Source organism: Calidris pugnax, unplaced genomic scaffold, assembly GCF_001431845.1.
Source record: "Calidris pugnax isolate Ruff unplaced genomic scaffold, ASM143184v1 scaffold103, whole genome shotgun sequence".
Classification (NCBI taxonomy): Eukaryota; Metazoa; Chordata; class Aves; order Charadriiformes; family Scolopacidae; genus Calidris; species Calidris pugnax.
Window position 1 is genome coordinate 7,025,716 of NW_015090990.1, and position 13,857 is coordinate 7,039,572.

A 13,857-nucleotide genomic window follows, 5' to 3' on the forward strand; every position below is an offset into this window, starting at 1 on the left:
CAGGGCCTCCTGGAGAATGCTACGATGCAGAAACCATTCATTCAATGCTCCATATCTTTGAAGGGCTGCATAAGAGAATGGGTCAGTCAGTCAGCTAAAATGTAAGGCAACTGAACAGTCCATGCTTCCTCTTGAGTACATACCAGTCAAGAAAAAGACGTGAATACACTCACCTTTTTTGCTCTTTGTGCTATATTAGGCGTTCTAGTGAGAAGTTTTTCAATCAGGTATTCTCTATTCTGTAAAACCAACATATGGTAAGTTAAAAATCAATACTAAGAAAGAAGAAATTTCATGTAGATTTTAAGGCAGAGCAAAATTTACTCATAGGGTTAAACGTTTTACCTTGGCTTTCTGGAAAAATTTGCATTTTAAAAGTTCTGCTGCTGTGGGCCTGAAAGATCAATAATAAATTAGAACAGAAAACAAAGACCCCTCTCAGTGAATACAGTACAAGACGTTAGTTAAATGGTACGTCTCTAATACTTTTGAATTAGTACTGTATGAATGGGGAATGAATGATAATAGCTACTGAATTAATTCACATCACTTACCACACATGAAAAAATTAAGCCTCCCTACGGCAAAATTACCCAAAAAAAAGAAAAAAAAAAAAATCAGTCTCTAAGTTGCCAATTTTCCCCCTTTTTCTTTCAACACAAATGCATTTTACTCTTCAAACAAAAAAACAACTCAGGTATTATGTTCTTCCCCAAGTGACTCTAAGAATGCAACTGATCTTTGCTCCACAGCAATAAAAGAATAACTACATTTTCCAAACAGTAGCATCAATACCTGCTACCAGCATTCTTTTACTTCACTGATGTCTGTAGGTATTCAGAAGAAACTATACTGACACTATTAACATGATGCATAAACCAAAAAGAGTAATCAGGAGCATTTTCCAATTAAATGGACAAATAAAAATCAAAGCAACTGTTGTAAGGTCAAAACATAGACATTTCACTTTTACTTGCAGTTCTGTTCAAGCTTCTTTCTTCTCATCATCGTTGTTTATATTTTTGACATTTTCAACAGATAAATCACAATCTCACAGCTACCAAAGTGATTTCAACAGCAGGATGTGTCTTCATCCTTTTCATTAGCCCATACCACTATCGAAGGCTAATGTTGACACAGCTACGTGTCCACACAGCTAAGACCACCAGGCTTAGCACAATAAACCTTGGATGTGCAAAAAGGAAGGGGAAGGTTAAAAAAAAATTAAAAATTAAAAAAAAAATCCATTTCTGTGACAAAGTTATAAAGTTCTATCTCAAATTAACTCTTAAGACAAGTATCAGTGATCCAGTATCATCACATCTCATAACAGGGACATGCACAGTTATAAGCTAGATTCTTATTAATGTTTTATCCAAAATAGTGTTCTCCTTTCCTCTACCCCTAATTATGCCAGACAATTCTGACACACTGACCCAGACATGCTTTCTGGGCCTGTTTTCCACAGAGGCCGGGGCAGTGAATTGCGTCCGAGGACTGTAAGCAGCATCCTTGGCACTGGGAGAGAGAAACACACCCCCACACAGACCCCCAAAAGAAGAACATCATGGTCTGAGACAACAGTGCAATGCCAGTCCTAGAATGTGTCACAAAGAGCAGACATTTCTCCCGCAACTGACATGACAACTATGGAGGCATCTCTGCGCAAAATTAAATCCTATCTTGGGAGAAACACACACACAAAAAAAATAGCAATGACCCCACAATTTAGGGACATTCACTCCTTGGCTAGACTAACTGGCACACAAATCTCATCACCTATCTGCTGCTCTAATTGTTCAATGCAAGGCAATTCTGAGTATGAAAATATTGCACATGTTCAAATATCAGTGTAATGAATTAGTGTAATTAGCTTAAACACCAGTGTTTTAACACTGATGTCGTAACTACAGATCAGGTAACTCAGCATTCTGTATTCAAGGAGAGAAGGAATTTTAATACTTTATTTCTCATGTTTTCATACCAATTTAACGTTGCCCTGAAAATTGCTCGACACCGGAAACTAAAAGAAGCTTGATTATCCAGAACACGCGTCATTCTTAGCTGTAAGCAGCAAAACTGCAGTGCTAAACTTAAAGCATCAGGACTTGCTATCAATCACCAATTGAGAGGGGCTTTGGAATCTGAAAACATTACATAAATGATCCTTCAGTGAAAAAAATAATTTGAAGGATTTCAAGCATAAACATGTGGGACGTAAACTTTTTTCTTAATTATTAGTATTAGTAGAATTAGTATGGCTGCTGCCACCTTTACAACTTCACTCCCTACAAGAATATCCTCACTTAAGCAGTGTAACATCAGCTAAGACAAGTACACACCATGAAAGACCTACACAACACTGAGTCAGGATTGCTCTCTCAGAACAACTTTTTTTTACCAGAAATACCAGCTCTGAAACTCTTCCAAAAAGTGATATATTAAATACCCTTGGGAAATAATGTTAATTAGAATATGCTGCCTCCAACTCTTCAGCAAAAGAAACTACAAAAATGGGTCTGCATGAAAATGAATAAAGGATAAATAAATTAATCATTCTGGGAACTTGGGACCTCAGCAATATTTTTGGAATAAAACTTTGATATTTTCATCATCTTGGCTATCCCATTCACAAAACATAGCAAGAAAGAACAAATCACAAAGATATTATGACATACAATTGCCTATATAAATATGAGAAAAACTCTAAACAAGCTTGGAGCCCCTAATTTTAACGTAAAAAATAAATACCTCTTAATAAGTAATCTTCTCTGGAAATATCCAAGTTAAGGCAATACTAAGCTTATGGCACAAAATGAGAAAAATCAACATTAAATTATTTATCTATTTTAAAATTATTTTAAAGACCAAGAGAGTGATATGTTTGGTTACTAACAGTTCTGTGTGATCAATCTGAACAGTCTTGTTAGACTTACACACGATATCCAGATTCATATCTTTCCTCAGATAAGAAATTAAGATGTAGAGCAAGGACTTTTGTTTGATCAGAGTTTAATTCAACAGTATATTTAAGTATAAAGAAATTAGGTTAACAACCCAGAAGAAGAAAACTTAAGCGACAATTAAGAGGCAATTGCTTTTCCCCCAATGAAGATGACTGAAGGCTGCTATTTACAAAATTCAAATCATACACTTAAAGACAATGTTTAAACACTGGAACTTCAAGTAGTCTGTATATTTAAAAAACTAATTCCACTGTACATGTCAATAATGACCTACCTTTTGGAAGGATCTTTTTGAAGGCATAATGAAATTAGTTTTCTAAAGGATTTGCCATACTTTTTCATCATCTCCTTGTCTTCTACACCTGTCTCTAAAGTAGGAGGGTCATTTTGAAGCGTCAGCATTAACACCTACAGTAAAGCCAAAAAAGAGGTACTGTAAGCGAAATCAATTCAAAACACATAGAAATTAAAAGAGAATAAATATTCCACATAATACATATACTTTGAGTTGCTATTGAAAATGAAGCAGTGCTAACTATGTAGCAGCATTAATAACACAGCTAACAGCATTAAGTAATACAAAGTGATTGTTACTTTCATAGGAGGGTATTTGTGATAAGGTGCTGCTCCTGTTGCTAACTCAATGGCTGTTATCCCAAAACTCCACATATCAGCCTTGAAGTCATAACCTCGCACCTGGAATAGAAACCAGAAAGGAAAACAAGGTGGTGATGTCTCAAGTTCCAGAAATTAGAGACTAAATAAGTATTTTTTTTATTCTTTTATTATATTTAACATTAGGAATACCTGCTCCATTACTTCAGGGGCCATCCAGCATGGAGTACCAACAAATGTTTTCCTTACTTTGTTACGAGTAACATCACCTCCCGTTGCTAAAAATGCACTAACACCAAAATCTATGAGAGGGGGGAAAAGAGTTGAAATCTGTTAAACTACCAATAACAAAGCAGGTTTTACAGTTTAGAAATTAAGTCAGTTCATAAAACTCTACTTCTAGAACACCCCAATGCAGAGCTTACCTTTCTTTCATGACACACAGTTCCTGAAATGCTTACAGAATAGATGGTATAGTTTTAGCTGTGAGACCTGCACTACGAATCTCTCAAGTTTAGCCTCCTAGTACGTGTCTTCCTGAGTGTGGTTACAAAAGACTCCAGTATGTCTGTCACTTAAAGCTCTCAAATGTGCACTTTGAGCCAAGGTTTGAAAGGTTTGCACCTGCTGTTATTCAAAGATAAGGAGCTACTACTATATAGCTACTAAATCTGAATGCAACCTGAACAAGAGGGAATACTACATATAACTTAAATAGTTATGGAGATTTGACAAATCAAAGACAATCGGCAAAGTGATCAACAATATATATTTAACAGAAGACCATGGCATGAATAGTTTTTTCCCCAATTCCAAAATAGCAAAAAACCTTAGCGTTCTGTTAACCTGTCACCAGATCGGTGACAGCTGCTACAGGAGAGGTAGGGGATAAATGGAAGAAAGAAGAGCAGACGACCAATGCATGGAGAAATACTGTCATTTTGAACAGATTTTAAGGTTGGCAAAAAAAAAAATAAATTAAAAATTAGTAATTACATAAAGTGTAGTTTTATCATTACTTTCCACTAAACTGCCATTAAACATCACAGACTCAAATTCTGGACCTCTTCTACATCACTAAAACACACAGAAATTCAGTAGACAAGTAAGATGCAAGCTTCAAGCAATATTCTTTAATTTTCCCTGCAGCTTGCCTGACAAATAAAAAAACAAACAATTTTTCCCCCCAAATCTGTAAGTTATAGAATAGACAGGTTTTGTTTGTATTCTGAAAAGCATGAACAGCCTCAGAAACACCTGCTTCTGTTTTTAGTGCCCTAGAAATCAATGCTTGTATTAGTGACAGTTTTGTGAACAGGAACATATAAGGAAAAGCTGAATAGGCAGAAATAAATAAATAAATGCATAAATAAAGGAGAGCTATGGAAAAAAATTATGTTCTTTCAGTACCAAAGATAAATAGCTTGTATTGGACAATGATTCACAGGTCCTTTCAGGAACTGAGATATATAGCTAAAATCCTGACTTAACCTTTTCTCCCCTGCTGCTATTTTCCCTATTGACATAACATTAATTTTGAAAAGGACAACAAACAAGAAATATAAATGGGTGAGGGAGGACAATGAAAAAAACCAACCAACCCAAAACCTAAGTAAAATCTCTTCTTGCATAAGCTTCGAAATGAAGTGTTGCAACACCTCACTGAGAAGGATATGATGAGCAGTTAGTTCAACAAATGTTTCACTTTAATACTACTGAAACACTGTTGTATGTTTACAGGGAGAAAGAACGCTTTGATAGCTACTCAATAAAAGCAAGACTTTAATTTCCCATCCCGTATACAGCTTTCTCAAACGCAGGTTATTTAAAAGAAGACACAACCTAGAGTGACAAGGTTCCTATCACATAGGAGACAAAGTATTCTTGAGAATAAGTTACATAAAGAGGAAAGAGAAAGGTATTACAAGGAAAGAGCTGAACAATTCAACAGTTTTAAGCACTAAAAGTCACAGCTAGTATCGAAGAAAAAACAAATTTAATTAAGAGCCCTGATTTAAAATGTATTAGTAAAGCATTTTAATATTAAAGGAATCGGGGCTACACAAATAAGCATAGCCTACAAATCATGTATTCCCTAACACCTTTTTTCAGGCCAAGCCTTACCCAGGCCAACACTGAGTTAGTGTCAGGCGTAGGGTTGGGAAAGAGACAAGGCCTGTGGCCTCCAAGGGGCCTGAGCAGCAAGGAGCCTACAAAGGGAAGGCACAGGCTGCAAAAACATTTCTCCCCTAACTTTCTCACCTTGACAGTCGCTGTAGCCTTCAGCCTAAGGCTCAACCAAGGCTATGTGTAGGGTTACAGTTAAGACTGGGAGAGAAATAAAGCATCAAGCTCCTGTGAGAATGGGGGTAGCCAAGCTTGGGCTGCCAAACAATTGCCCCTGACAAATCTTTCTGCCTCATCTGGCTTGAGTACCTGAAACAAAGGTTCTGCCTATTTTTAACCTGATCTTTTCCTAACTTTTCTGCCAGTATGGATTACCACAGGAGCAAACACCCAAAGAACCACTGGTGCAATGAGGAAGTTCATACAGCCACCTATGCATAACACTGAAAAGCAGGATCTTCTGCTGAGACTCCTAAAAGTGCACATTCTTTTTCTGACTAATTTTATTGAAACTGTCGTTTCTTGGATGGACTAAACACATCATACAGCCCACACCTTCTACGCTACCACCAAATCTCTGTGTATGATTGTTTTTTGCTAAATGCTCCTTACCTCATCTCACACATCTGTTCCTTTACTGGTTTCTCTGATATTTTGAACTTCACCAGGCAATTCAGGCTTAGAAGGCTGAAACCCTGACGAAGTACCAATCATCTTGTTTGATTGACCCATCTTGTTGGGTTACAGTCCCAACAGTTTTAAGTAGAATGTTGAAGCTGAGGAACTGCAGTGACTATTTAACATTATATTTGTAAATAAGTCAAAAGTTGCCTGCTCTGTACAGAGGAATTTTGCATTTTAAAAATAAGTCTCCCCAATTTAAACAAAACAAAAAGATGTGTATTTTCCTCTTTCCCACCAAAGACTGAGCAGATTCTCTACGCAGCACCCCTGAGGTCCCTTATCAGAAGTCTCCATAGAGCTATCTCAATTCTTTAAAGAACATACGCTCTTCTATGTCTGCACAAAATCTTTTCTCAGAGAAACAATGGGCTGAGCTACCTTTGTGAGCCCCTTAGAACCCAGAAATGCTAAGGGACAACTACGTCTTCAAATATTACTCCTCATGTATATTAGCAGTGTGTGCTATGGATACTTCTTTTCATTATAGAAGCCTGGTATGCGGAAGAATGAGCAGCCAAAAGAATTTCAGTTGTTCTAGCAAATAAAAAGAAACAAAATTATCAGTTATCTGTTCTCCGAAGGCCAAAGGAGATTTTTACTTTGCCATGGTAAAAAGATGTAAAAAGGATGAATTTCAGCCTCTTTGACATTGCACATTAACTGAAAGTCAGTTTTGAATGTTCAGCTGTTCCAAACAGAACAGTCCCACACCAATAAAGAAACAAGTTTGACACTGCTGCACTTTTCACCAGAGGATTGGAAATAACCTGGTATTGAAATAATGCATCACTGAAAGACATATTCCACATATCTATCCAGCCACTGAAATTCCTCAGTCCCGCATACACTGAATGCCCTAGCTGCACAATTAAAGCCTTACTCATTAAGACGCCTAGGGAGGAAAAGGTCAAGAAACCAAGCCCTGGAATTGAACTAGAAAGGGATAAATGAAGCTGTTGTTTGAATGTTATCTGATTACTGAGAGAGTAGATTTGATTATGTGGGAAAGCAATAATCTAAAGTCAACAGCTTTATTTCAGATGGCTCATAAGATCTTTATCTTTCAACTTTTAAGTCATTATTACTATTATTTTTAATTAAATTGGTTGTCTGGAGATCTATGCCTTTACAATATGAGAAAATCTGAAAAATACTTGAACAACACAGTCCTAGAATCTCAGCAGTTGCCTGAAGTGCTATACAAAGTGAAGACAACTGTAGGGTATAATCAAGTGAATAAATAAAAATTAAGTATCTTCTTAAAATTCAAGTCTGTAAAATTGACCATCCACTTAAAAGTCTTGAACTCAAAACAGAAGAATTGAAACTGCTCCAATTAGCAAATATCTCATCTGCTAGCCAATCTTTTCCTGTCCAGTTTCATTGACTTCAGACACTGGCATACTAAAGTCCTCAAAATATACGTTAACGTGGTACTTTGAAAGCATTGTTGATATAAAGAAGAACTTTTGGCTATATCCATTTTTATTATTGAGGGCTACTAAACACAAACCTTTCACCGCTGGGTCACGGGCTATGAACTGTGAAAGGCCTGGGACAGGTACCACCACCTGCTTGTTCTATTTTCTAGGTATCTGATATTAACTTGAGAGATTGGACATGGAGTCTTGCTCCGTACTTAAGCTCTTCTAAAGACCAAATAATTTGATTGTTACAGACTATCACTCAAGAAACATATAGATATGTTCAGAGGGTATTTAAGATGCTAAACTCTATCCAACTGATACCATTGCAAGACAAATGGTACAAATGCCAAAAATTATCCTCAGTGAGATATATCTTGTGCATATCACTGGCTAGTTAAGTTATAGCCAATGTCCTCATGAAGGGCAGTACATACACTTGCAGAAATAAATTAAATAAACTTGAACAGAAATATAAGCTGCTACTGTTTGCAAGCTGTTTAATAAGTATTTTTCTGTGTTCCATCAAATATAGAAGGAAGCATTAAGAGGACATTAAAAAGTCTCCTTATATATTAAATAATTTCTAAATCATGTATCTTTAACCAAGAATCCTGAAATTGGATAATTTGTAGCTACAGCACTCTAAAAGGAACAATTAAAAGCCAACAGAAAACTTGTATCTGTTACCCGTAATCCAGGTGCAATTACTTTTTTCTTTTATTTAGCCATTATTCTACCACTGCCATTACCTGCTATTTGTACAGAGCCATCTTCACCCAGAAGAATGTTGCCAGCCTTCAAATCTCTAGAATATAAAAATAGAGGTTACTTTTATGTATAAAAGTACATATGTGCACATTTTATGTAAATAAATAAATATTGCACACTAATTAGTTTCACAAGATAGCATTTTAAAATTAAAAGACAGAAACAGGAACGGAATATAAAATATAACTGATTTACAAGAAAACAGAGTGCAGAACTCAAACTCTCACGAACTCTAGCTCTCTTGTATAAAAGGACCCAAATTCAGCTTTGGCACAAAATAAGCACAATTTAGGTATAGATTTTAAGAACAGAAATATTTAGGTACAAAGTCTGTTCTACTGCCTAAATCCCACAAACTGAGAGCTTTCAGAGCTTTAAAACAAGAATTAATGCTTTCTCACATCCAATTATACCACTAATGAAAAAGAAAAGTTGAAAAAGTTTTCCTCTCTGATCTCATCAGAGAAGAGACCTATCTTAAAAAAGGTAAATATACTGTAGATTTCTATCCATGAAGCTATTAAAGCTCGGGAATAGCAACCATATTTTGCTATAGGTTACCATGATGAAAAGTTAAACTGAATCTGTCAAAAATTCAGCATGTGCTTGACAGTCAGCTATATCCATTTAACACATTATTCACATATAATGTTAAGAAGAAATCTTTCTGGCTGAGTTGTTTGTTGGGGTTTTCTTTGACAGAAATGTGCACCCCATTCTCAATGCACAGGATAAATCTTTCATACAGAATATATACTAAAACATTAAGAATTTGAGCAAATCACTCATTCCAAGATTTACTGAAAATAACTAACACACTGCTACTGACAGTTAATGTTTCCTTATATATAAACAAGAATTTATCAAAACAACAGAACAAAACCCAGAACAACTTTGCAAACATCTCCAGCTGGTAAATAACATCTGATACAGCATTCCCTAAAATACACAACTTTCACCCTCAACACACATGGGAAAAGGAACACACACTGCATCTTGTTGAACAGGACTTCTGTGGTACTGCACAGTTTACAAATTAGATGCTATAAGAAAGGAGGAATCTCAGATGTAACAAATTGATCTCTCTTTTTTTCATCATTTTTAAGGTCCTTTCAGACTAGATAAAGGGAGTTCCCAAATGCAACCTCAAAGGGTCCTGTTATCCTTAAAAAGTTAATGAATGTTCCTTCTGCAACAATATCAGTTTAACAGAAGACTATGAATTAAGGTCTGAGGCAGATCTTTGGCATTCCAGACCAGAAGTCAAGATAATTGTTCTTTATTTCTCCATTTATCTCAATTTTCTCTCTGCAAAAGGAGGAAATAGTTCTTGATTTACATCAGAGGCAGTTCATTATAAGATGAGACATAAGAAGTACACACAAAGAACAATTACTGTGCTACATCTGCACTACCTCCAGCATTCTCAGAGTTCTGCCTGCAGTGAATCTGGTTTTTGTTTACAAGATTCCCTTACAAGAGGCTAATACTTGAACAGAGATAGAGTACCTCTTGTAGGCGCCTTCCTTAAAAGGCAAATTCACCTCAGTAAAATTAATTAGGGAGGTCGGAGTACAGCGTTTCCAACATCCAAACAGTGGAAGCAACCTGTGGATTGCTACAGCAGATATGTACAGATCAGCCCAGAGGACCTACACAATTTACACCAAGGAAGTCAATGGAGATAGAATATAAAGAAGAGAACACTAGATGCATATATACCAAGGTGCAATTCCACGGCACCAATCCCAGCTTTGTGCGTTGTCATAAATTTATGAGAGGTCTGTAGAGTTGTAATACACATTACAGATTACCATGAAAAAAATAAATTTCACATTTATACAGCTGTGCCCAAGTGCCCAAAATTACAGGTTTAATGTGCAACATAGTAACCAAGTCACAGACCATACCACATAAATCAGGTTCAGATTAGATACTTGGAGTGCCAGCAGGCAAAAGAGTACAAACCATATTCTGGCATACTTAGTGCAGCACAGACCTTTCCTAACTATAAAAGGGACAGACAGGATAAAGACCAGGCAAGTACTAAGTTTTAGTGACAAACTTCAGTAGAGATTACAGCATCTGCCTGAGCATTATCATTTGATAATTACTAAGTGCATTTACAGTATGTGAAAGAGGCAATACAATTCACTTAGCATTCTGCAGCTGACCAGAATCAATGAGCTACACACACAACTTTGAAAATGCTTTTCACTGCACATATGCTCCTACCTGTGAATTTGGCCATTCCTGTGCAGATAGTCTAAGCCTTCCAAAACTTCTTTTAGAATTGTTGCTATTATTGGTTCTTCAAGGACACCATTTTTGTGCTCACCTCTGTTGACAATATACTTTATTATATCAAGCATTGAACCTATATTGTAGATCCAGAAGAGAAGAAAAAACATACATACAGCATTATCCTATCAGATTCTTGAGAAAGTTGTATTTCTTTATTCTTTCTCTATTGCAATTTAAATCTTTGCATGTATGTGTGAAGACCACAGGTAACTAGGTCTCTGAATAAGCACACCACTACCTCACTCAAACAAAAAACAAATGACTGTTTTTTGTCAAGAATACTCTAACACTCAGTGATCCATTGGAAAGATCTGCAAACAGATCTTGAGCTAGATCTACCATTTATTAAAAATTCAGGAGTACCCCACACTTAAACAGATGTGTAGAAAATGTTTTGGTTTATTATGCAGCTTAGTTTATAGTTCATGTGTTCACAATGTAAACATGCAGCTGCAAGACTGGAAGGAGATATTCTCTGCAAACACATGACGATGACATCCCTAGTGACATCCAGCTTGACACCGAACTTTGGTTATTATAGATTTCAAGGAATCTAATAGCAACATTTTCTTTCAATCCAAGCTTTTTTCAACAGTTCACAGTAAATTCCTGCCACGAACCACTGGTTTCTCTCAGGGTCTATGCTTTTGATTGCACTGAATAATTCAGCCAAGTGTGACGTAGCGAGTGTTACTTTATGAGCATTTCCTGTCCTTGCTCTCTAGGATGACGGTGCAGCAGCCTGCTGCCATCAAGACTGATCTTGAAGAATATCATGTAGCAACCAGGACCACCACATATTATTTTGGATCCTCACTTTTCTAAGCCACAAGCACATTCAACTCAGCCCCTTTTAATTCTCCCAGAACCAAGTAAGATTTTTATACCATTAACCATCATCATAAAACTGTAATGCGTGTTTAGCTACTTTAAGCAATAAAAAGGATGTAACATGTATAATGCCTGCTCTAGGAAGAATCTTCCTTGAATAAGGAATGAGAAATCCCTCATTATGAAATCAGAAATATATGCATTTCTACAAAAATAGAGAAACTCAAAAAAAGGCCACACTGACAGAATTGACTTATTTCTCATCGGTTTTCCCTACACAGCCTTCATAGAGAAATTTAATGTATTAATTCAGAATAAAAAACCACAGTAGCTAGATCAACAGAATTTATCTCAAGTAATTCTTAGCCTGTACTATCAATATACACACACAAACTCTTTAAGTTTGCACATTCCTGCTATAACAAACCTACGTCTGGTCAAGGTTCATCCTATGTAGTCTCTCTCTCCCCCCTCCTTATTTGGTTTAGGTCAATTAATTCAAAGAACGTACATTAGAAAAAAATAAATCCTACAATTCCCTAGGCAGCTAAATATGTGAAAGGAATAACTTACCCCCACTTAACAACTTCATAACCAGCCAAAGTTCATCCTTCACCACAAAAGATGTGTAATAGGTCACCACATTGGGGTGATTGCATTGACTCATTGCTTGAATTTCTTTCTGTAAGAAATACAAAGCCCAACATAACACAGCCGGTTATCAGTTCTGCTTGTATAGACAGAAAGTTTAATTTCCAAAGTGAAATACTATAACAGAACTTAAGTATACATAGGATATGCATCAAGGCACCAAAACATTTCAATTTACCTATAAATCTGCATGCAAGACAAAACACTATTGCAAAGAACACAGGGGAGATACAGGCCTAACTACATCAATTTTCTTCTGGAAGCAGCAAAGAAATTGCTCCAAAAGTCCCAAATTCAGAGCAAGCAATGAAGAATGAGCAGTCTCCAAGAACTGAAAGCGTGGGTACAAGCTGGACAACAAAATGCAAGGAAAGATCAAAACCTACTGCTTTTCCTGTTCAAAAGGTATATGAAAAGAGTAGAATTGTAGCAGCTGAGAAAGAAGGAAGGAAGCTGTTGGACAAAGAACACAGCACCACTGACTCAGCTACTGTGGGATGGACAGGAGGACACCAGAGCCACGCAATCAAACAGAAGTGCAAGAGGAAAAAGCAATGTTACAGACCAGAAGTCAGAGGAAACAATCGACTAGAGGAGCACACAGTCACCAGATTCACAACATGGCACTACCAAGTAACACTATCTATGACACGCCACAGCTGTACACATTAAGAACGACTGCCTTGTATCTGTTATTTCAAACTGAGTCCTTTTTCTATTCACTCTTTCACATAATTGTCCTGTAACACCTTTCCGGCAGCTCTTATTATCCTGCAAATCATTTTTGTAGGAGCCTTTAGGCCTCCTTTCTACCAGAGGGACACCTGAGGCCTCACACCAACTTTAGTTCCCACAATCATACTTCTCCCTCTCCACTACTGGCCACATAGATCCACCCCTAGTGACAAAGGACATGGTCCTGGAGGGAGAACCAGTCAGGGAGCCAATTGAGCTAAAAAACAAACCTCCCCTCTCTCCCTGAAAAGCAACTGCTTTCAGGTGGACTCACGTTACACACTGCCTCACCAGCCCTGGAGCAAGGCAGGCACTTTGGCAGTCCCACTTATATTGATTAAAGCTGCCACAGATGCCATTTTCAACTTTCAACCTCTAATTCAGCAAGTGTTTGAAAGAGGATTTTTTGCTGTTGTTATTTGCAATGTACTCAAGATCACAGCCGCTTTCTAACAAAAAGTTAATTATATGTATTAAAGACTGTGATTTAATCTCATGGTACCTGTTGGCGATTATTAAGTCAGGCTGTAGTTTGACACACATTTCAGCTAGTCCTGTGGTCAAAAGCCCTCCTCCCTAGACAACTTCTGAGCCCTGAACCACAGAAGAATGACAGCCTGGATAATCATGCAATGAGCCCGAATAACCGAGCAATTTGCAAAACAGTGTCCCCCACTCGGAAGACAGGAGGTAGAAAACAGAAGAAATTTATGTGGGGCATACCTCCCTTTCACAGCAGAAATGTCAGC

At 36.9% G+C, this 13,857-nt stretch overlaps 1 protein-coding gene across 3 annotated transcripts in view; it reads right to left on the bottom strand.

Annotated features, from left to right (window-relative positions):
- STK39 (serine/threonine kinase 39) overlaps positions 1–13,857 on the bottom strand; it is a 103,623-nt gene that overhangs the window by 63,009 nt on the left and 26,757 nt on the right. For all 3 annotated transcript variants that reach the window (XM_014954432.1, XM_014954431.1, XM_014954433.1), the window contains exons 3-10: positions 12,296–12,404; positions 10,823–10,964; positions 8,569–8,624; positions 3,774–3,883; positions 3,561–3,662; positions 3,241–3,374; positions 346–394; positions 174–239 (exon numbers count right to left, since the gene is read on the bottom strand). In XM_014954432.1, coding sequence (XP_014809918.1) covers positions 174–239; positions 346–394; positions 3,241–3,374; positions 3,561–3,662; positions 3,774–3,883; positions 8,569–8,624; positions 10,823–10,964; positions 12,296–12,404 — 768 coding nt within the window. The remainder of the gene's footprint in view (positions 1–173; positions 240–345; positions 395–3,240; positions 3,375–3,560; positions 3,663–3,773; positions 3,884–8,568; positions 8,625–10,822; positions 10,965–12,295; positions 12,405–13,857) is intronic.